At 43.8% G+C, this 23,958-nt stretch overlaps 1 protein-coding gene across 8 annotated transcripts in view; it reads right to left on the bottom strand.

Moving 5' to 3' along the window:
• RAD51B (RAD51 paralog B) overlaps positions 1-23,958 on the bottom strand; it is a 915,086-nt gene that overhangs the window by 235,011 nt on the left and 656,117 nt on the right. For 2 of the 8 annotated variants that reach the window (XM_030812482.1, XM_003263602.4), the window contains one exon: positions 18,795-19,239. The exons of 5 other annotated variants lie outside the window; for them this stretch is intronic. In XM_030812482.1, coding sequence (XP_030668342.1) covers positions 19,223-19,239 — 17 coding nt within the window. In that variant the 3' untranslated portion in view covers positions 18,795-19,222. Of the gene's footprint in view, positions 1-7,331; positions 7,405-18,794; positions 19,240-23,958 lie in introns of those variants that run through there. One more of the 8 variants, XM_030812474.1, reaches the window with a different exon arrangement.

The raw sequence follows: 23,958 nt of genomic DNA, 5'->3' as shown, positions 1-23,958 counted from the left end.
CATAAAACCTACTGAGCCTAAAACTGTTGTTTATTGAAGTTATGGGGAAAAAAGTTCATGCCCCCATTCTGTTTGTTCCAACCTCATTTGAAGAGTTGAGAGAGAACTTGTAGTTCTGTGCTTCTAGAACAGAAAAGATTTGGAACCTCAAAGAGAAAAATGCCCATAGGGAGAACAGGGGACATGGAGATGCCCTGCGTTAACTAGGGCAGAAAGTTGTAGTCTGTTGATGGAACTGTCATTCACTCATGCACCTGAACCCTTGAAGTCATTCATGAGGGTGGAAAGCAACTTCTTCCAAGCTCTTGTTAATGTTGATATTTTGACCTCCTCCTATAAATCACAAATGTTCTTAATGGAATTCATTCATTCACTGCATATGGTCCTGCCATGCACCAGAAGGCAATAGGCCAAGCCACTGGCTGAAGAAGACCCCGTCCCTGCCTTGCTGCATAAGCAGCTCAGTGAAAAAGCCAGGCAGACATACCAGGAACATCACAGCGATACGCAAGTGCTCAGACAGAGGTATCAGGCCATGGGAGCACCAAGGAGTCACTGCATCTGGGCCCTGTCAGAGTTGGGGACAGTAGAGCCCAGTGTTAAAGGAAGATGGTGACAGGAGACCAGCATTGCAGGCAAGTACGCACAGCATCCACACTGGCCCAGAGGCATGGACACAGGTGGCATATCTGGGGAACACTGCTGCAGACAGGAGAGAAGGGAACATCGCTACAAGAGGAGAGGAGGCTGTCAGGGCAAGTTGGGGCCAGGCTGGAAAGGGTCTTACATTTGACCCATTTTTTTCTGCTGACTTTTTCTTTTTCATAGGAACAACAGCCAAATATTTGTCATAAATCATTTTCCTTCATCCTGTCAGTAGCCCCCTTTTACCGATGAATACACTGAGGTTCAAAGAGGTTAAGTAATTCCAAAGAGGGATGCACACATCACCAGAACATACGAGAAACTGCTTGTCAATGACTGAGTGGTTACTGCTGGGGGAAGCCAGGATGGAAGGATGGGACCAAAAGGACAAAGGCAGCTTTAATTGCATCAGTAACATTTCATTTCTTAAGCTGGGTTTGGGTACATGGATGCTCTTTGTGCCTTTTTGTTTGTGTGAAATTTTCATAATGACTCTTAAAGCCACTGGACTTGCGTGTCAGGGCAGCACCTTTGCTTGAAAGGAGGCAGTGTCTGAGGCTGAGGGTCCCTTGAGAACACAGGGGCTGCCCTTAATACCCAAATGCTTGATAGGTTTTTCACTGTGGTTAAGAGGTAAGTCACTATTTGTTCCACCTAGTCAAGGCCTCAGAGCTGACACTTCTACAGAAAAAGCAGGACAGACGGGTTTGATTCTCCTGGTTCCCTTGGGCAGGAACTGAATGTTTCCCATCTAGGGGCATATGAGCAGAGAGGAAGGGGTCTGAGCCCCCCAGTGTGTCCTCAGTTACCACTTCTACGCGGCTTGGCAGCCTGTGCTTCGAGTTCCTTTTCAAGTGCATTTCCCTTCAAGTTAACACTGTTTGCTTCCTCCGCTAGAGCATCCTGCCCCCTCCAGCGTAGCCCTGAGAAGGAGACCCAGCCCCCTGCCTTCCTGGCATGCAGAACTTAAAACAAGAGCTCTCTGCCATCGGACATCCTTACCATTTCCAGCTATTGAGTGTAATCAGGTGTGCCAGGATCTGATTTCAAAGCCAAAAGCAAAGGGGCTCAGAGGAATCCTCTCTCGGTTGCGCCAGTGGAAGACAAAGGGGTCTGAACAAACAGGATGCACTGAGAGCTGTGGAGAGCACTCCCCAGCAAGCAGAGTGGGCAGGATGCAGGGTTGGAATAGTTGACCTGTAAGCCTGGGCGTTGGCATGTGAGGCAGTCATACCCAAGAGAAGCAAGGCAGGGCATGAACAGATGCTGATTCATCTGACAGCCTCTCTGGATGGTTCCTGGTAGACAGTCATGCTCTTCCAGGGCCCAGGGAGTTATATAATCCCCACCTGACTAGAAGATCCCGACTCTGGCCATTCACCTTGCAAAGAATGCTGACATTTCTACAAATCAGAGCAAACCCACTATGCCTTGTAGGGCAGATGAGCAGTACTCAGGAATCCACAAGCAAGTCAGAACGATGCGCTGTGGAGGTGGAGAAGACCCACTGGTTGCACCCCAATGTCTGGGTCCTGATGGATCCATTTTTTTCTGTCCCTGTTTCTATCTCTTATCCCATACTCTGCTTGCTGGGCTTGGGAACCTACATCTAGTAAACTCTCCCGATCATTAACTGGATAAAGAGTTAAAAGTCATTCTAGAGAACACGACCCTTCTTGGGAGGCTATAGTCCGAGGGAAAATTTCAGTATTTCCTTTTTCCTTCTCATTGCCCCCATTTTTATACGGCAGGAATCAGAGATGAAAACAAATGCTGTAACAAACCTGACTTGAAGGCAAACAAAGATCATCAAAGGCAACAAGAATAGGAAGCAGCTTACAGTGGGAAGAAAGTGCCCATCTAGACTGACCCCTCACTTATGGTGAAACTTAGTGGTGCTGCCCCAGTTCACCATCTTTCAGAGATAGCCTTGCTGGTGTTTTCAACCGGGGTTGCTTGGAGTATTGCCCACAGACACCTCTGACTGTTACAGTGCCTCGGGGAATGCTCCTGGCATTTTCTGGATGAGGCTGCAAGTACAAATGTCCTCCAGTACACAGGATAGTCACACAACCGAAGAACTACCCCCACCCTTTTTCTAATAGAGCAGTACTGGTGAAATTGGTCTTTTTTTTTTTTTTTTTTTTTTTGAGACAGAGTCTCACTCTGTCGCCCAGGCTGGAGTGCAATGGCGTGACCTCAGCTCACTACAACCTCCATCTCCCAAGTTCAAGGGATTCTCCTGCCTCAGTCTCCTGAGTAGCTGGGATTACAGGTATGTGCCACCATGCCCAGATAATTTTTTTTTGTATTTTTAGTAGAGACGGGGTTTCACCATGTTGGCCAGGCTGGTCTCGAACTCCTGACCTCAAGTGATCTGCATGCCTCGGCCTCCCATAGTGCTGGGATTACAGGCGTGAGCCACCGCGTCCAGCCAGAATTGGTCATTTCTGACACTCAGCTGAACCTCGAGCCCCTCCAACCTGGAGCCTTTGAACATGAAACCTATAGAGAGAATCTCTGAAAAGAATCCAATTCTAAAGGCCACTGTTGGTTCTAGATGAAATAAAAAGCACACAGAAAATGAAAACCCACCTGACATCTGTAGTTCATCAATTGCCTTTAAAGGCAACTCTTATACAAACTCCAAAATTCCCAAGAGAAATTCTAACCTGGCATAAAGCATCAGGAGATTTATGGAGATGCTTTCTCCCAGGGCTAGAGTTCTGGGAACCGGAGACCCAGAGGCTGCCTCTCGGCTTCTATAAAATAGGTCTGGGACATACATTAGGTTGTTTTGTCCCTATACAGTGTAAATAGCTGGCGCGTGACACTTCAGCAATGGCTAAAAAATAAAATCCGAGCTAATCGTGGGTATATGGAAAGCACAACAAATGTGCAAGTTGCAAATGATTTCTATCTATGTAAAATGGCAACATGATTGGGGCTCTTCTTTAGTATGGCCAGGGTGGAAGCTGAGTATGAGGTCCTTGGGGGAATTCTAACTACATGAAATTGACTAACTAGGGCTGTTTTTTTCTTGGAGGGAGCAGGTAGAAACCAGCAGATACCATCCAGATTTTTCTTAAAAGGAGAGACTTGATGAATCCATCATTCTACTCATAAGCAAATGCCTTTCACAAAGAATTTGAATTCTAGTGAGATTTTGAGCACAAAGCTGCAATGTCTTTGAGAACTTGATTTATGATTCAAGATGAACTGCAGCTAACTCTGGGGTCATTCAGCCAGGGGGGATGGGAAGGGTAGACCCATTAATCAAAAGGTAGCAGGGGACCCCTCCAGGTGAGACAAATGCACAAAGGGAGGAAGTGAGTCCAGGTGGAAAAAGAGACCCCTCCCCTCATCTCTGGTGTCACTGGGAGACAGCTCTGCTTCAGGGAAGCTCGGAGGGATGGTCTAATATACATTCTCTCAAAGAATCAGAGAGGCTGAAGCTTGTCTGAGAAGAATTTAAATCCTGGCTCTGATACTCACGAGCTCTATGACATTAAGCAAGCTATCTAAATCTGAATCTTGGGCCCTTCCAAGATGGGGATAATGGTACCTGCCTCAGAGGGTTGTTAGGGAAATAAGCAGGCATTTACTGAGTACCTAATACATGCCAGGCTTGGTATGAGGTCCTGGAGAGACAATGGTAGAAGGGTTGACAGTTTCATGAAATCACTTCTATAGTTCACTAGGCACAGACACTGCCTATCATTTGGTAGCCGCTCAACAAATGTTACTTCCCTTCCCCTTATAATCTGTATCACTGGGCACCTGCTATGTGCAAGCTTTTGTGTAGGCCCTTGGACCTGACATCAAGTAGCAATTTGTAACTTCAAAACTGGTTTCACACAGGAGAACAAATGTCAGCAGTTTTTGCACTTGCTCATAGAGAGATAGCAGGAGGGATTTTGAGCTCACAAATCCCTTTAGTTGTAGCAGCCCTTCTTTTATTGATGTTATATCCTGGACTTCTAAGAAAGATCCAACCTATTTATTGCAGGTCATTAATATACCTGACACTGCTATAGGTGCTTAACTCAATGAATAAATCAAAGACACCTGCCCTCCAGGACTTATATGGTAGCAGAGAAGACACAGAATGAAGGGTAAACATTGTGAGCTATGGATTATTTATTACCTTGTATAGCGATAAGTGCTTTGGGAAAATATAAGTAGAGCAGGATGGGGGTAAGCAGAGTGGGCTGCAATTTTAAGTGGGTCAGTCTCATAGAGAAGGTGATATTTTAGCAAAAACTTAAAGGTGAGGGAGTCATCTATTACGTGAGGAAAGGAAGTGAGGGAGTCAGCTATGGTACTCTGGAGAAAAGGGTTCCAGCAAAGGGTTCAGAAGTGCAAAGGCCCTAAGGTGAAAGCCTGCCTGTGACAGGGGTCAGCTAGGAGGCAGTGTGGCTGCAACAGGTGAGCAAGTGAGGAGCTGTGAGAAGCAGGGAAGCAGGTGCCGCTGGAATTGGTGGGGCTTTCTAGGCCGGTGGAAGGACTCTGCTTTCAGTCTGAGTGAAAAAGGGTTATTTGAGAGTTTTGAGCAGAGGAATGGCATGATCGATTTATGTCTTAAAAATGGAGAGGAGGTCATAAACTCAGGCTCAGGCCTTCCATGAAGGTTGGAAAACCATCCATTTATCTACCCTGTCATCTTCACAGGCCCCCTGGCATGAAGATTAGGCAGATTATTTCTATTCCCATTTTACAAACTGGGGAATTGGGACTCGGGAAGGCTATGGGCATTCTCTGAGGGCCCAGAGCTGGAAGGTGGTAGGCTGGGGACTGAATTCTTGCAGTGCCCCCCAACTTGGACTAAGATGGGTTTCTGGACACTAGGAGCTGTCTGCTCCACAGTGTCCACGGGGCTTTCATGCATCCTTGAGGATTGTTTTGGTGCAGAGAAAAGACCAACTGGGGCTACTTTGGTTTTTGAAATTAATATTTATTACATGTTGTTACACGTTGAAAAAACTCGGTTTTCTTTTAGGCTTTAAAGTGTATCTTATAAATCTTATTACATTCTAGTTATAAATCATAAATGGTCAGTGACAGTTTGTGGATGATGTCCTCACATTTCAAAAGATCCTTCCTTACCTTATGCCTCAATAACGAACACGGTGCATTGCACCTAGTACATCCCACATCATATATCCCAGAGTCAATCACAACAGAAAGGAAGAGGAAGGGCTGCTGCGGGCCTGCGGTGGGGATGCAACTTGGCCAGGCACTAATCCATGACCAGGGCTGGGGCTCCAGTCCTCAGGGTCTGTGGAGTGGGCTTACTGGCAGGCACTGGCCGCTGGGCAGGGTGCCATAGGAAGGACATTGGAGAGGCATCCGAATGTAGGAAGAAAGGGAATGTTTTCCCTTTCCCTATCTCCTAGCTCCCTTTTTATCCTTAACTCTGGAGAAAAATTTGTGACTACAAAGTTGTAGGCTGGTTTTGCTTCCACCATGTTAATGAGCAGAGGCTCCAGGGGCAGTTTGACAGTGTAAGGCCCCTCTGAGGAGGCCTCCCATTGCTTATCTCAGCCTTTTTCTAACTCCCCGCTCTCCCCTTGGCCTCTCCATGGTCCATCTTTCTCTCTGCTGTCTTTCCTGCAGCGTTCCTCCCTGCCCCTCCCTTCTTTTGGCCTTGGGAGCTCTCCACCCTTCCCCTCCCAACATTTTCCCTCCATACCCCACGCTCTTTGTTGCTGAATTCAAGGTTCTCAATACAATAAAGCTTTGATGATTTGCCCCAATTGAGAAGGAGTGTCAGCTTAAATTAATGAGGAGTCTGAATAATAGAATTTTAAAGCAAAGTTTAGTTGCTTTCATGTTGTTAAGACATCCTTTCCAGAGAGAAGAGTTAGCATTTAAATGCAGTAATAGTTGATGTTGAGAAATGGGGCAATATGTCTTAGAGAATCTTTTCAGTAATCTACCAGAAACGAATCACTTATAACTAGCATATACTTTCTTTGAATCCGAGTGTTTCTGCCTTTAAAACCTTTCAATTTTAGTGACCAACATTTTTTAAATCACTGATTTTATCAGACTTCTGTCAGATCCACAAGTTTCAACCCCTGAGTTCTTCATGGCAGAGACATTTCCACATTGAAAGTCTCTCTAGAAATTTTTAATTTCCAATGACATAAGCAATACATGAATATATTCTCTTTGCAAAAAACTTGATACTTTAAAAATAAATTAAAATCACATAAATAATAAAATCATTTCTGTTATCCCATTTATATTACTTTCTTTAAGGTGCTAACAATGTATTCTCCATAACAAATCATTCTGCACAGAAGTCCCTTCTCCAGTGTCCTATCCAAAAGGCAACCATCCACACTTGATTGGATCTTACAAGTTTAAAAAATAAGTAGTGGCTGAGGTAGTTACGGCTCTCAGCTTCCCAGTTTGTCTTTATTCTGCAATTCTCCCCACTTCCCTACCACATCTCTGCATGTTCCATTCGCATATATCTGCCAGGAAAACTCACCAAGTAAAGCACATCTGCCAAATGTTAATAATTAGGAAATCTAGATAAGGGTATTTGGGTGTTCATTATATTATTTTCTTTATTTTCTGAATGTTGAAATTTTTCACAATGAAAAAAGAAAGAAAAAGAAAAACTCACCAAATTCTAAGAACAACGAAACAGCAAATGACCCTGAGAAGAAGAAAGGGCCGGTTCTAGTTACTGCTATTTTCCTCTTCCTACAGAGTCCCAGCCCTGCACTGGGAAAGGCTGTGCCTCATCTGTGGGAATAGGAACATAGAAATGCCTGGTGTATTTCTTAGTAATGTGTCCACGTTTTCAAGCTCTTTCACACTTGTTCTTCTTTTACTTGCACAACAAGCCTTTAGGGGGTATAAAAGGCAGGTGGGTTTCCCCCATTTTACAGAAATGGTATTATTGGAAACCAAGAGGTTTCATGATACTAGCTAATAATACCAGCTCACAGTTACTGCCTTCTTACTAGGCAGCAGGCATTGTTCTAGGTACTTACATGCATTAAATAATTTTAACCTTACAATAACTCTAAGAATTATGTGCATAACTGCCTGAGATCACAAAGCTAGTAAGTGGTGGATTGCAGTATGAACCCAGGCAGTCTACTCATGAGCCTAAACTCACAAGCATTTATATCCTCATGTGATAACATTACAGATGCCTTTCTAGCATCCCGAGAGTGGAAATCTGGCAGCCTCCAGGGTGCATTCGGACTACAAAAGCATTCATTTGGCTTATACGGTATTTTATAATTTTTGAATTTCAAGATTTATTTAAAGAAAAATTTAATACCAAAAAAAAAAAACTTAGCTGGGCATGGTGGCGTGCGCCTGTAATCCCGGCTACTTGGGAGGCTGAGGCAGGAGAATCGCTTGAACCTGGGAGGTGGAGGTCGTAGTGAGCCAAGATTGCACCATTGCACTCCGCCTTGGGCAACAAGAGCGAAACTCCGTCTCAAAAAATAAATAAATAAAATAGTGAAAAAAATTTATCTGAAAACCCAGATTTCTGGCTTCCCTTGTAAAATCAGACGTTCTGGCAACATGAGGCCAGCATCCCACAAGATAACAATTGACTGGAGCTGAGAATGTGAAAGAGAAATTTTTCATGACAGTTGTTAAAGACTTTAAGACTTTATTCAAGAAGGAACACTGCAATGGGGTTTTGCAGCCGTGGAGAGAGATGGGCTCAACTCCGAATACAACAAGGAAAAGTGGTAATTTATAGCCAAAGAGCAGGGTGGATGTCAGTGGATGAAAAATTACTAAGAAGAAACACCAAGGCTGGGGGATTCTGGCTAAACTGACATGGCAGGATTCTTACTGAAGGCAGGCAAGGGTGATAGGATATTAAGGGTGGGGGCTGAGGAATTTGATTAGGTACTGAGGGTGATCAAATACAAAGGGTGGGGAATTTTCACTCAATTGACTTAGCAGGATTCTTGCTAAAACTGGACTAAGCAAGCCAAGGACAGAGCCCAAGGTTGGGGCCTAGTCAGAAAGAGGACTCAGAGGAGCCTGACTCAAGTTTGGTCAGAATGACAGTCTTTGTCAGTAACTGCTGCCCCTTTACATACGGTAGGCTCTCTCTAATCTGTCAGTCCCTACAACTGCCTATTATTGCACCTGGCCTCTTTTTGCAACTCTTTTTACCTGTCTAGCATGGACATTTGAGTTTGTAACCCCTGTATTATTGAAAAAAAAAGACAAACCCTAAAGAAACAGAATGTAATTTTTGTCCTGGTGCCATCAACACACTGCCAAAGTCATTTATTCATTCATTTGTCTTTCCATGTAATAACCATCCATTCATGTATCCATCCACACACGTTTTCATTCTTCCTATGTCATGCACCCTCCCCACCTAGCTTAGCAATCCTCAAACTGCATAGTCATACTTGCATTTCTTGGCCAGAATCTACTTTTTTCCCAATCACATAAGAAGGGTAAGATCAGAGGATAAGGGACGTTCTGTGAGGAAAGCAGTTATTGTAGGTGTTATAAACTGAGCTGTGTCCCCTCAAAATTCATATGTGAAGTGCTAACTTCCAGTGAGATTGTATTTGGAGACAGGGCCTTTAAAAGAAGGTAATTAATGACCAGGTGTGGTGGCTCACACCTGTAATCCAACACTTTGAGAGGCCCAGTCAGGCAGATTACCTCTGGTCAGGAGTTCAAGACCAGCCTGGCTAACATGGTGAAGCCTCATCTCTTCTAAAAATACAAAAATTAGCCAGGTGTGGTGGCACATGCTCGTAGTCCCAGCTACTCGGGAGGCTGAGGCAGGAGAATTGCTTGAACCTGGGAGGTGGAGACTGCAGTGAGTCAAGATCGTGCCACTGCACCCCAGCCTGGGCAACAGAGTGAGGCTTAACTAAAAAAAAAAAAAAGTAATGAATTGCACATCATGGTCAGCAACCGAAAATAAAATAAAAGGATGTAATAAAGGTTAAACAAGGTCATAAATATGAGGTCCTAGCCTCATGGTGACCTCAAACCAAAAAACATACAATGGACACACAGAAAATAAAAAGTAAGAAGATACAGTTCTAATCCAATAGAACCAGTGTCTTTATAAGAAGTGAATGAGACACTAGGAGCTCACACACAGAGAACAAGCCATGTGAGGACACAGAGAGATGATGTCCACCTGCAAGCCAAGGGGAGAGGCCTCCGGAGAAACCAAACCTGCTGGAGCCTGGATTGTGGACTTCCAGTCCAGAACTGTGAGAAAATACATTTCTGATCTTTAAGCCTTGCAGTTTGTGGTATTCTTTTATGCAGCTTGAGCAGACTAATACAGCAAGGAACTGTTGTCCATGTGCCCTCTGCCTTTTCACTCCTTTTCACCCTCCCCACTTTCCCTGAACAGGCAGTCACCTAACATCCAAGGCCATGTGAATAGGTACTAAGAGAAGGTGTTGGTAATCCCAGTTAAGAAGGTCTACGGTTTCTCCAGTGGTGTGATCGCACCATCAGGATGGGCTTTGAGGGTGGGAAAGGGATGAGGAGATGCCACTAAAGAATTTTACCAGCAAGATGAACTCAGGCCATCTCACTAAACCCTGTGTGCTTGAAATGGGGAGTTGATGCTTAAAGTTTACAGACTTTGGAGTTGAGGTGTGGGCATGAAAAATATTAGCAAAACCCAAGATGGCTTAAGGTTCATCCAGCTAGTTGGTTGGGTTTAACAAGCAGTTTTTGTCTGGAGATCCTGAGTCCAGCTTAAACAGTGAGGGTCAGAATAATCACTGCAAAATTTGCTTCATTTTAAGCTTTCCTCCGGCTTTTCACCAGGTGTTCTAGTTACAGAGGCTTATGTTATTGACATAAAGATAGGTGGCTGTTGATTAACTCCGGAGGGGCATAGAGAACTGGGAGAAAGCCAAACTGGCTTCTGCTTCATCTTTGTATCAACTTTCAAGCTGTTAGATTGGTAATGACTGTGGGGTTTGGACAATGGTGTTGGGATGAGAGGCTGGACAAACCCCATATAGGTTTCTGGGCCCCAGAGGACAGCCAGTGGCAATAGACTTAAACCTCCGATTCTAAATAGAATGGGCACGGATCTGGAGGTGCTCCGGAGGAACTGACTAGAACCCCACAGTAGCAGGGTTGGAAACACTATCATAGGCTCCTAGGGAAATGTTGCAATTCTAGTCACTAGATAAAAGTGTCAGTCACAGGACAAAGTTTGACCGATGATTTAATCACCTTTGACATACTCAGAGCTCAAAAAAGGGCAAGGAAACACAGACATTTAGACTAGCCTCTCCTTCACTCCTAGACTCACGTCCACTAAAAATAATATGGGCAGACTGAAATTTGAATGCATTTGGTTTGGGTTTGGCTTTTAGCCATCTGATGAGGTACAAAAGTAATGGTATCTAATGAATAAATGGTAAAGCATACTGTCACAATTCAGTTTTCCCCCTAATCCTCTGGTTGATGCATGAATTCACATAAAGCACAATTTCTCTGACTCATTTGAAATAGGGCAACACCACACACGACTAGTCGTCCAAAAACCATCATGGAGATTTGTGAGTAACTTCCAATAAAGAGCTGTGGGCACTGAGAACACAATTGGCAAAAACTTGATCCAAACCGAGTCCTTCACTTGTGTTTTAAAATCTTAGTTTGAAAGTTATTTGGGACTTCTTAGTCAAGAAACTGGACTTTACAAGACCTGAGGGTGGGGGCTGGAGAAAGGCAAGGATCAGGGATAGGGACAAGGGATCCTTGCAGGGGACAGAGAAGACCTTGGGGGTTAATGAAGAGGGAATATCTATCTTCCCACTCGCTTGGTCAGGGTTCCCCAATGGAAGTTCCTCTTGCTTCTGCTGATGTCTGTTTTTTGGGAAAAGGAAGTAACTCCAAAGACTGGTGGAAGGAGGAAAGGTAGCTGGGTCCCATGGTGGGAACACAATTTTCTTTAGCTGAGAGAGGGATTTTATTTTCATTCCTCTTTTCATTACACACCTTCCCCAATCTTCTGTATATTCTTAAATAATTCTCAACAGCTCTTCCTTCCCACTCACTAGTCCTATACCTCTGTGACTGGGCACTTTAACAGGGTAAGAAGTAAGATCCTGGAGTCAGGGGCTGGAGGTGAGCAGTGAAAGGAGATGCCTAGGCTGTGAGGGTGTAAGGGGACCAGGTCTACAGTTATGAGCAGGAAGCAAGAGGGAATGAGTATACTTGCGGTAGTCCAGTTAGAGGGTATAAAGTATGCCCTGGAGTTCATCACTGTCTTGCCCTCTCACAGCCCCTCTACAAAAAGCTGGCCTTCCCACACCTCCTGCTGCTTGGGCAGCCATGTTTCCAGCGACTTCCTTAGCCAACAAGGATTTGGTTAGCTAGTGACCAATGATGTTGTCTGAGACAAAACACTAAGATAAGTCCGAGCTAATCAGATTCTCTCTTCAGAATTTTAACCAAGGAAAAAAGCCAATGGGAACTGAAGTTGAAAGGCTAAGGGAGAAACACAGGGTGAGCCATGTGCAAACTGAAGTTTTGAGTAAATAAACTACAGTATGCAGGACAAAATCTGCTGGGAGAGTGGGAGTAGCCCTGGGCAGACATGTAGAGAAAAGCAGAGACCCCAGGATAATGAATTCCCAGGGCTGCCTCCCCTCCAGAAGGCTTTCCAATTCTGCACCACCTATATCCTTAACAGTATGTGTCCCCTTTTACTGGAGATAATTGAGACTCCCCTTCCCAATGAAAATAGCCCAACTGGGCCGGGCACGGTGGCTCACGCCTATAATCCCAGCACTTTGGGAGGCCGAGGCAGGCGGATCACGAGGTCAGGAGATCGAGACCGTCCTAGCTAACACGGTGAAACTCCGTCTCTACTAAAAATACAAAAAATTAGCCGGGCGTGGTGGCAGGCGCCTGTAGTCCCAGCTACTCCGGAGGCTGAGGCAGGAGAATAGCGTGAACCCGGGAGGCAGAGGTTGCAGTGAGCCGAGATTGCGCCACTGCACTCCAGCCTGGGCGACAGAGCAAAACTGTCTCAAAAAAAAAAAAAAAAAAGAAAAAGAAAAAAAGAAAATAGCCCAACTGTAACTAAAAGTTTGTACAAGTTTCATGTAGGTAGGTTGAAAGTTGAATTATTGTCTGAAGACATTTGCTTTAGTGAGAGTGAGTCGGCTGGCTCTCAGCAAACATGGCCTACCACCACAGCCTACTTGGAAGCAGCTTGTGTACTTGAGATTAGGTTTTAGGCAGGAAATAGTGTGACCTAATTTCTCCTTTGTTCTTATCACCTCGGGGTACGCGAAGTCTATGTTTGAGACCTGAAGAAAGGAAGTCTTGGCATCTACAAAATATTGGTTTGGTCTGAGAAAGTTAAATCCCTGTTAAGTCACCAAAATCCAAGTCCACAAATCTCTGAGGAAAGCTTTAAAACCACGATTTTTTCATTGGTTGAAAGGAGTAAAGAGGTGTGGTGGTCATGTTGGTTCACCAACAAGAGTTGATGAATCATTTGTTATCTCCCATTTCAAGGCTCAGGAGGGCTAAACTGGAAGGAAAACCAAAAGCAGCTCTTGTCAATATGAGACCTCCTTCATCTCTTATGTCCTCAGCTTTGGAAATGCCCCCGGGCAAGGCTGCCATCAGCACTTGACTGAAAACACATGGAGGCAGCCCATTCGGAGCAGGAATTCATTATTGAAAGAATAATAAGGGAAAGTTTCTCTCTCTCTCTTGCAGGGAGAGCTGCTTTCTGGAAAAGTCACAGGGCTTTGAAGGAACGTGCATCATGTCTGGTAACAAGCGGCAGAATGGAAATGGAAGGGCACATTTCCAAAAGTCTTTTCACACAAGGCATGATGGTCTGGGGTCACTCAAACTAGTTGTTCTATCTTAAATGTGTCATGAAATCAGGCTATGGCTCCCTTGAACCCACTATCCCTTCCCGGAGTTACTTGTGTCTGAAAGCTCTAGAGGAAAAGTACCCAGAGTTAACTGGTCTTTCCTGGCTACCCCCTCTATTTCAAAAGGTCACCTGTGGACTAAACTAGGCTGCAAAACTGTTTGGTCTTCCTTAACACTACCCCATAAATCTTTGATGTATGCCAGGTAATCTGAGGGAAAGGTATATATAAGCGTGAATATGGAAGAAGGAAACATTTGCAAGCCCACTGGGTATAGCTGTGCATGCCAAACATTACAGGTGTTCACCAATATCCAGTTCCCCTTTCCTTCAGAACACTGAGGAAGTGGTACCTTCCTGCCTCCTGGAAGTTAGGAGTGGCTGCATGGCTGCACGGCCAGGAGAGTAGAAGGAATGTATATCATTTTTTGAGGGAAGGACTCAATTATCAGTGCTCAATCTCTCTCTCTTTCTTTCTTACTTTCTTCTCTCTCTCCCCCATCCACCTCTCCCTTCCCCTACTGTGGCAACTGTGGCAGTGCATGTTAATACTGAAGTGCAATATTGAGTCACACATGGAGAGCTTGTCTGGAGTCTCAGACATGCATGGATTTTGCAAGTCACTGAGATCTGGGGGGACTGTTTGATAGGGAACAAAACCAAATGTGTCCTGACTTATGTCTAGTGATTTATTGGTTTCCTCTCCTCCCAGATCTATTTGGAGTTTTGGAAAATATGTGTTCCATCTGAACCCTGCCCTCACTGAAATTCAGAAGTAGGCAGTGTGTTTTCTCTCACACTTAGGATGTTTGGCTGAGAAGTGTGATGAGTGCCTTCCCTCCATTTGTGCAAAAGAAGCCTCTTTGAATTCTGGAGTGGAATGAAGAAAGTCCTTTCACAGCCACAGGATAAAAGTGATGGTGATGATATTGAAAATAAAACTTGGAAAAAATGACCCTTCCAAATGGTTCCAAGACCAGTTTTTAGGCTAGAATCAGATATTTTGCACTTCTCTTTGCCTTCACTCACTTTTCTCCCATTACCTAATCCTTATCCTCCCTTTCCAGAATTCTCATTTGGCAATCCTGGTTTTGCTGGACAAACTTTTATAACCCTGTCTCTGAGCAGTCATTTTGCTTTGTTCACAACACACAACCTAAAAGACATTATGCACAGAGTTCAAGGCTCTCTGGGTTAATCCAAAATGTTCACCCTGTAGGCTGACAGGGACCACACATTTCTGAATCTTCACCAGGACTGCAATACCTTAATAGAATGCCCAGAAGGCTAGCAGGATTAGGGAGACAAAGTTGAACTTTGATACACACACACACACCCCTAAAATATCTCTGAATTGCATCATTAATTACTTTCAGTAAAAGCAGATTATCAGCTCACGGGGAAGAATGCTACCTGTGTCCTTCTTTCTTGTGAACATTTCCTGGGGCAACTTTCCTGTGCATGTCTCCTGATCCTTAAAAATGGTGACAGGAGAAGCAGTGATGGAGCCTCTACTATATTCTGAGCATCACTGCCCAGAGTAGAAGATCAAACTACTAGCATTGTTCCTGGTGATTCTTTTATTTAGAAAATATTCACTGAGTTCTTTCCTATTGTGTGTGTAGTATTGTGCTGAGTACTTTAGTGAACTGAGGATGAAAAGAGAGTAGAACTGCCTGAGTTCAAATCCACATTTCATCCTTTCCAGTGACAGACTGAACCTCTCTTGCTTCAGTTCCTCATCTGCAGAGAAGGAATAATACAAAATTCTACCTGTAAGATTACTAGAAGCATTAGAGAAGATTGTATATGTAAAGTGTGTGTCAGACACGCAGCAAGTGCTCTATATCAGAGGCAGTGCTTAGGTCCTGTCCCTGCAGCCTGGTTTGTGGTGAAGGCCTGGAGGGCCTTGGGCAGGAGAGTACTGTATTGGTTTGTCAAACGAATTGGGAGTGTATAGGGCACTCTCTTAGTGTTTCTTGGGGTCAAAAAGGTAGTTTCAAGGAGGAGCCACTTAATTTTTGACATTTGGGATCAGGATATGTCTTCCTCTTGCTTTTTTCAGACACTTTCGAGTGATCCATTTTAATGTGTGAACAATTTAGCATTTTTTTTCTTGGCAAACGATGGAAGTGAAGAGAGAACAATTAGGAGTTGCAGAGAACAGACAGCATCTTGCTCAATGTAAGGGAGGAAAAGTAATATATTTTCCTCACCTATCTCAAGGTTTGTGGCTGAGAGCGCTATAAGAAAACACAGATTAACAAGAGAAAAACATATACATTTACCTTTTTCTTCTTTTAATCTGAAAGTGCCTACTAAGTGACTCAACCAAAGCCAAAGCGCCTTTTATGACTTCACCATGGACTAAGAAGGGGTTCTCAAAAGAGAGCGCAGCCCTCCCAAATCCAGAACCACCCCCAAAGAGAGTCAAAAGAAAGACACAGATAAACCCCCCAAGAGCTGGCAATAGTTGGTAGGATAGCTGGAAACAGGGTGCAACCCACATTTCTGTCCAGCTGTATTCTTGAGTTCCCTCCCCTGAAGTTGGTTGGGGAACTCAAGACAGCTTGTATGCCCCAACAGGGAGAAAATCAAACCAAGTTATCAGGACAGAAATTGAGACAAACAAGGAAAGAGACAGCAGTTCCTGGGAGGGAAAGGATCAATAATAAACGAGTACCTTAAAGCTAGATTTAGTCAGAAAGTCACAATATAGACAGTTTTTTTCCTGCTAATCTGAATTTGGGAAGGAAGGGACAAGGAGAAATTTCTACCTTCTCTCTCAACCAGGCACTACAGAGATCTGGGAGAGCTGACTTTGATAAGAATTATAATTTTCCCAGCTTTTTGTCAGTTGCCCTAGGATCTCATCTGCATGATCCAGGATGAGTGGGGTGTCTCAGTCACCCCATATTGGGCACCAGAAACTGTAGGGGAGAAAAAGTAATATCTTGCATGAACCCATTGCAAGGTTCATGGCCAAGGCCCCCATAACAAAAGACAGATTTACAAGAGAAGGCTGGGCTCACACCTGTAATCCCAGGACTTTAGGAGGCCGAGGAGGGCAGATCTCCTGAGGACAGGAGTTCGAGACCAGCCTGGCCAAAATGGTGAAACTCCATCTCTACTAAAAAAAAGTACAAAAGTTAACCGGGCATGGTGGCACATGCCTGTAATCCTGGCTACATGGGAGGCTGAGGCAGGAGAATTGCTTGAACCTGGGAGGCAGAGGTTGCAGTGGGCCAAGATCATGCCACTGCACTCTAACCTGGGTGACAGAGCAAGACTCCATCTCAAACAACAACAACAACAAGATTTACAAGAGAAAAGCATAACAATTTATTTAACGTAAGTTTTATGTGACATGAGAACCTTTAGAAATGAAGACCTGGCTGGGTGCGGTGGCTCATGCCTGTAATCCCAGAACTTTAGGAGGCTGAGCTGGTAAGGTGGCTTGAGCCTGGAGGATCACTTGAGCCCAGGAGTTCAAGACCAGCCTGGGCAACACAGTAGAGACTCTGTCTCTACAAAAGATAAAAAATTAGCCAGGTGTGGTGATGCCCATCTGTGGTCCCAGCTACTTGGGAGGCTGAGGTTGGAGTATCGCTTGAGCCTGGGAGGTTGAGGCTGCAGTGAGCTGTGATTGCACTGCTGTACTCTAGACTGGGAGACAGAGTGAGACTCTGGCAAAAAAAAAAAAAAAAAGAAAAAAATCTGTGTATTTTTATGCTTAAGTTTGATGAAGAGTAGATAGTCAGGCAGAAGTATGATTGGAGGACTAAAGAGTGTGATCTAATGGGAATAAACTGGGGGAAATTTAGCAAGGCCTGTTTGTTCAGATTCTTCTCTGTCCCTGTGTCTTCAGAGATAAGGACATTCCTTTCCTCTGGGTAGAGAGTGAACACTTCAGGAATGAACATTTTACAACCTGCTTCAGGAGAGGAGGGGTGAGGAGGAGGTGACAATGGCCTTCCTGCCTCTGCTGTTTTTTTAAGGCCAAGGTGCCGGATTTTGGAGTAGTGTATCCTGAACCCCACCTCCAACTTCTCAAATAGTCCCTTGATGTTTGAAATTAACCAATTCATGTCATAAGAATCCATAGGAAATGTACATTTCCTGATTAAATGCAAAAACTCACCTTGGTTTTCACCAACATTTTATTGAACATCCCAAGTTCTCAAAATGTACCTCACTCAGAGGGAGACACATGGTCACAGCCTGGGACATCTGCCTGCTCTGCCTCTTCCAGGTCTACCCAAATCCTTCTTTCCTTCCAATGCGCAGCACACCAATACCTTCCCTGATTCACTCCAGCTGAATAAGATGCTCTTCCTATTGCCCTTGCTGCCTGGGGCTTGGATGTGATTCTGCTTTATATTATAGTTAATAGTTTGTAAGTCTTTTCCCATTACTTGGAGTACATTTTTGGAGGGCAAGCACACACTGAGCTTTGTTTTCAAGCTTTACCTGAGCACTTGGTGTGCACTCAACAAATACTGAGTCGTTAAAGGACTCAGTCGTTCTTCATCAATCTTCATCAATCTGCACCTACTTGGTGCACAGCACTCTGCTGGGCACTCATAGGAGACATGAAATAGGATGAGACTTGATTCTAGCCCTCAATGCACTAAAAACCTCTGATGGAGGAGCAGGTACAAAGTGATTCTACAGAGGACAGCTTGAGGTCACTAACAACCTGGGTAAGATAGGTCACAAGGCCAAAGGCTGGAAAGATTTAATGCCTGGCTTTGAAGGGGCTAAAGCCCCCAGACCTTGCCCTGAACCCAGCCTGATGCTTCAATCAGAGCCTCATGGCAGTAGGAGTGTGTAGGCTGGGTGTTCTACTGGAAACGACTAAATTATCCTACGGGTCACCAATTGATTTATTTGCTAATTGACTGGCCCAGCTTTGGGCTTTAAATCTAAAGAAATCATTTCATCCTTTATTAAATACTGCATGAGTCTCAGTCTTTGTTCTGCAGGGCTATACACAATATACCAATGAAACTTGAATTTACACTACAATAGTTATGCCACTAATGACCTTCAAATGCCACTAATACCATACATGCTCCACTTCTCAGCTGGATCTGAACCTGTCAGTGAATTCTGAGCCCATCGACCTCCCTCTGACACAGAGTCGACCCCCTTGCCCATGCCCGCCCCCAGCCTCCCACATCATTCCATGATTTCATTTCTGAATCGGTTACTATTTGGAGACCCCAATTCCTTTACACCTACTCTTTTTATTTGGTAGACAATACTTTATTCGGAAATGTTCCCTCCTGTAATTACAAATCTTGTTAGTCATCCTCCTCCTCTCCCCAGGGGGATTGTGGGCTTTAATTAATTAATGTGGTTAAACCGCTTTGAGGTGCCTGGTTGAAAGGTGCTATATAAGTGCAAATTATTATTATGGCTGTTGACATCCCATGGCGGCAAAGCCCTCAGCCCTACACATCTAGAGACCTGAACAAAGGCTTCTTCATCTTCACCTTCCCTGCTAGGTCTGAAATCGCTAGCTCAATGGTTTAGGAGCAAAATCTGTTACCATCTCAACAGCAATCAACTAATTAATCCCCATTATGCCAGCTTCCGTTTCCTTCTTCCAAGCAGTACGGTCCTGTTTTATTTCACAAATCACGCCCCCATCAACTCTAGACAAAGGTCACGGTATCCCTATGGCCTCTGTTGGCCTAAAGGAAAAAAAAAAAAAAAGGAGAGAAAGTTTGAAAAAAAAAAATTGTTATGAAATGCACTAACTTCCCACCAGCAACCTAAATGGAACTTTCCTCCAACAGCAGTCCTCTTTCATACCTATTGCCCACAGAGCCACTGGCCTCGCAAACCAGAGATCCAGAAACACAGCGGAAATGTGGGTTAGGGTCCTGCAGCCCTGGCTTGACTAAGGATAGCTATAGACAAAAGGGGAGTGTCGCTGCACTGGGTGGGAAGAGGTCATCCACAGAAGCAAGCACCTCTCTTCAGCTTTCTCTATGACCCCCAAGTTTCCTCTGAGAAAGCCAGCTGCCATCTGTAGCCAGGAAGCCCTCACAAAGGCAGGGGATCATGATTTAAATGTTTTGTGCTATACCTAGCACACCACAGTCCTTAACAAATGCCCAATACTTCCACTATGATGGTAGCCATTGAAAGCAGCCCTGTGGGGGAGACTTGGCCTCGCATAGGGATGCGGCTGACCAAAACACTCCTTACAAGGTTGTGCCTCACACCCTTTGTTCGAGTGGATGTGGGCAAGCCTCAGGGGGTCATGTCTTCATCTGCCTTCATTTATCCTCCCTATTGAAGGGCTCCTTCGGGACATCGGTCAGCCTCTGTGGGAAATGATTTGGAGAGCAACAAAAGAACCTGGGCTCTCTGGGAGGCCTTCAGAATTCAGCAAACATCTGGACATGGAAGGCCAGGTTCTCAAGCAGTCTAGCTGGGGAGATGTCAAAAGAGAGAAAGAGCTGTGTCTGCAATGCAAGCCCTTAGTTCTGTGGCGACATTTGTTGTAGAAAGACACAGACACCCCAGTAGGTAGATAGGAAGATTTTTCAAAAGCTCCTCTATTTGTCGGGTTTTGTGAGTTCAGTGCACTGTTTGTCAGTTCTCATAGCATGTGTGAGGAAACAGAAGTTTCACATGGCTGGCAAGCAGCATGTGATGGGTGTTCTGACTCTGTGTGCACTATGAATGACCCAAGGTTGTATAAGCCTGTCCTGGTAGTTGCTGTTAAGCTTTCTGTTATCCTTGAAGTTTGTAAAGCCCTCATGGGTCAAGATGACTTATTGGATTCTCACCCACGAGCACATTTTAATTGACAAAAAAATTAAGCATTAAGTGGCGAAATGATTTACACTTCATCGGTGAAATTCAGGATCTGAACTCTTGACTCTCAACGTTCCCTTTATTGTTGAGTCAATCCATTTAGAACACATTAGTCAGCATGATTCAACACTCACCACTAATCAGCATTAGTGATGGAACTAATCAGCATTCCCCAGTGTCCCTGAATCTATCCTCAAATAGCAAAAGAAATTGGCTTCTGTCAAGAGACAATGGAATGCAGTTTTTGTCAGTATTCACAAGCTGATGTCCAGTCCAAGTCCCACGTACTCTCAGGAACCTACCTCAGTCATCCTACTTGGAATAAGTCTACTCCCTTTATCCTTCTATATTCCACTGTTTGAACCTTGGTAATAGGTATCACAGTTTGCTTTTGATTAAACTTATTTAACTACATCTCTCCTAACTAGATTCTGGGCTACTAAAAGGAAGGGACCCTTTTTTTTTTTCAGCCTTATATCCCTTGACCCCTGAGCACCATGCTTTGTGAACAATAGATGCTCAACAAATATTTGCTGAACTGAACTCACTGAAATGTAGCTTAAATCATATTCCAGAAAGAACAGGAAGTTCTTTGGAAGAGACTTTCAAAGAAAATCAACAACCTGAATTGATTTAACATATTTTGGTACTGTTACCTGGCCATTTTTGCAAATGCAAATTGTTAACTCTGTAAAGATAGCCAAGTGGCTTCCAGGTTCTAAAAGAGGAATGTAAATCCAGTCTAACTATAGTCCAGGCCTTGGAATAAAGTTTTTCTCTATAATTATTCCAACTGATATTTTGTTTCGTTTTTTTTTTTTTTAAAGTAGAGACAGGAAAAAACATTTTGGAAAAAAAAAAGTGTTTGGTCTATGACTTTGGACCCAAGTTCATGCCCTGCCTTGTGCTATAAGCAATAGTAGCTCTCATTGAAGTTCCTCTCTTGGATACTGCATAAAAGCAAAACACATACTAAAGTTCCTTCCTGAAGGAGATTCTATTTTGGGTGGGCAGAACAAGATTTTTGGGTGCCAATCCTTGGTGAAGTGATACCCTTTCTCTTCTACTTTAGAGTCTGGAACCAAAGAAGGTCTTGATGGCACTTTTTAATACATACAATATTTATGCTGCATTTTAAGAGTATAACTCTATTATGCAACAAGCCCAGCCCTGAAGTCTGTACTATTGCACCTAATCTCTGCAACTGGGCTCCTCAGAAAGGGCTGTGTCACCGAATATTCGTTTTCTTTTCTCATGATAACAGAACTCCCAAAATTTAGCTGGGTATGTGGCCACCCAGATTAATGACTACATTTTTAGCCTTTCTGATCATATATTTACAGACTGGTCAACATCATATAAGCAGGAATAATGTGTATAACTTCTGGTTAATGTCCTTAAGGGAAGGGGGATGCTTTCCCTCCCACTACCATTCTCTATCTCATGCACATCCTGCTACTGTGATGGAGGGCATGATGCTGAACCATTCTGCACCATGGTAACGGCAACATCCTAGGTGTGACAGAGCAAAAAGTCAGTGGCCTGGGCTCTTGGATAGACACATAGAGCTAAGCTGCCAAACCAGCTCTGGACTGCATTCCTCCTCGGCACTACATGAGGAAGCAGTACATCTCTATCATGTGTACCACTGTTAGTTTAGGTTATAGTTACACCTGGCCAAACTTACAGTCGAACTGCACTCAGGAACTTCGTTGAAGGATTATTGTATCAGTATGACCAACCCATTTTAGCTTAGAATTTCCAGATTCAAATTTCAGGACAGGCCTGAAGTATCTCAACAGAGGCTCATGAAGCCTGAGAGATAAGCTGCCACAGGGGCTTCCACGATGGAAGATGAGAGGGCCCAAATCCACTTCGGATTTTCTCAAATCTTAGGAGCCCAGGCTGAGGGCTTAGAAAGGGCTACAAACCCAATTTTGAGGCAGTGAACATTACTTTACCTTTCTGGAACTCAGTTTCCTCAAGTGAGAATCAGGGTGATGGATGAGATTAAAAGCTTGCTTTCTGGGAAGTATTATATAGTTAACTTTAGGGAAATGAAGAATTTTTTTAAGAGAGAGAGAGATGGGGTTTTGCTCTGTCACTGAGGCTAGAGTGCAGTGCTTCTCTAAAGAAGGCATGAGAAGACTGCCTGTGGAAAGATGACAACAAACGTATGATTATACGAGGCTGCAGAGAAATTGGTCTACTATCTCCAGAACAAGTATAAATTGGTAAAAGTCTTTAGAGAGCAATTTGGGAAGATACAGTAAAAATGAAAATGTGCAGACACTCTGACCAGCCATTCCATTTTTTATATATACCTAGTGAAACTCTCATACCTAAACATCAAGAAACACAGGTAATAAAATTGTTACAAATAATCAAAATTTCCATAAGTAGGGGAGTGGGTAGCATGTGGTATATTCACACACTGAATGGATGTGGATATCTAAGGTGAAAGAATGTGACCTCTGTATCACGTGGCCTGTGTATCATGTGACCTGTGTATCACATGGCTATATTACAAAAACAGTGTTAAGCAACAAAAGCAAGTTGTGAAATCGTGTACAATAAACCATTTATGCAAATTTCAGAATGCACTCAAAATCAATCATTATACTATGTGTGGATTCACATGTATGTAGAAAAGTTTTTAAGAATGGAGAGGAAAGATGTGACCAAACTCTGGAGACTTTTCACTTTTGTGGAGGAATGTGGGATAAGGAGGGAATGGACCAGGAATAGGTACAGAGTCCTAAAGTTTGTCAAGTTTCATGCCTGTAACTAAAAAAAAAAAAAATCAGAAACAAATGGGACAAAATTTTAGTATTTATTTGGGGTGTTAGATTCACCTGTTTTCTTTTATGGTTTTCTGTACTGTTCTGTATTTAAAATATTTTTTTCATATATTATAAAATATTTCCAAATACTGTAAAATCTCTCTTCAAGGCTAATTGCCAGAAAAAAAAAAAGTAAACAAAGCAGAGAGCCTCTGTGAGAAGATGTCATGGAGGGAGGGGATGTAAAGTGAATGTGCACAGGGGAGAAGAGAACTGAGCAGATAGAAGTCCTTCCTCTCCTTTCTCATCTCTCCGGGAGGTCCCACACTAAGAGGCAGGCAGAAGCAGCAACGGACAGCACCTTGGCCTAGACAAACTTTCCGAGGCTGCAGTGGCACCTGGCAGGCTGGGGACAATGTGACAGGCCTGCTTTGCCTTCTTCTCCATGACCTCTGGGAGAGGAGTTCACTCTCTTTGCTCCATTGAGTTCCAGGGCTCTTTGCCCAGGCTCCCACAAGAATGCCAGGCTGTGCCAGGTGCAGAGGTGGTATTTACCAGGCAGACACCTCTGTACCTGGATGGAAATAAATTGAGAATCTTCTGGGTCACTTTGAGTCCAGAAGCATAAAACATTTTGATAGGTTACTGATTCAAACTGAAATCTGATGAACTCAAGTGGTGGTATTTGGGGGGAAATTTTTTTCAATAAATCATCCAGTTGGCTCAGTGACTAAAAAAATGGGGTGGGAAAACTTAACGCAAGTTTGTGACAAGGGAACAAACAGAAGAGATTAATGCCTT

Source organism: Nomascus leucogenys, chromosome 1a (assembly GCF_006542625.1).
Source record: "Nomascus leucogenys isolate Asia chromosome 1a, Asia_NLE_v1, whole genome shotgun sequence".
In the NCBI taxonomy this organism is placed as follows: domain Eukaryota; kingdom Metazoa; phylum Chordata; class Mammalia; order Primates; family Hylobatidae; genus Nomascus; species Nomascus leucogenys.
The sequence above is the reverse complement of the archived record's forward strand: the minus strand, read 5'-3'. Positions and strand labels throughout refer to the sequence as shown.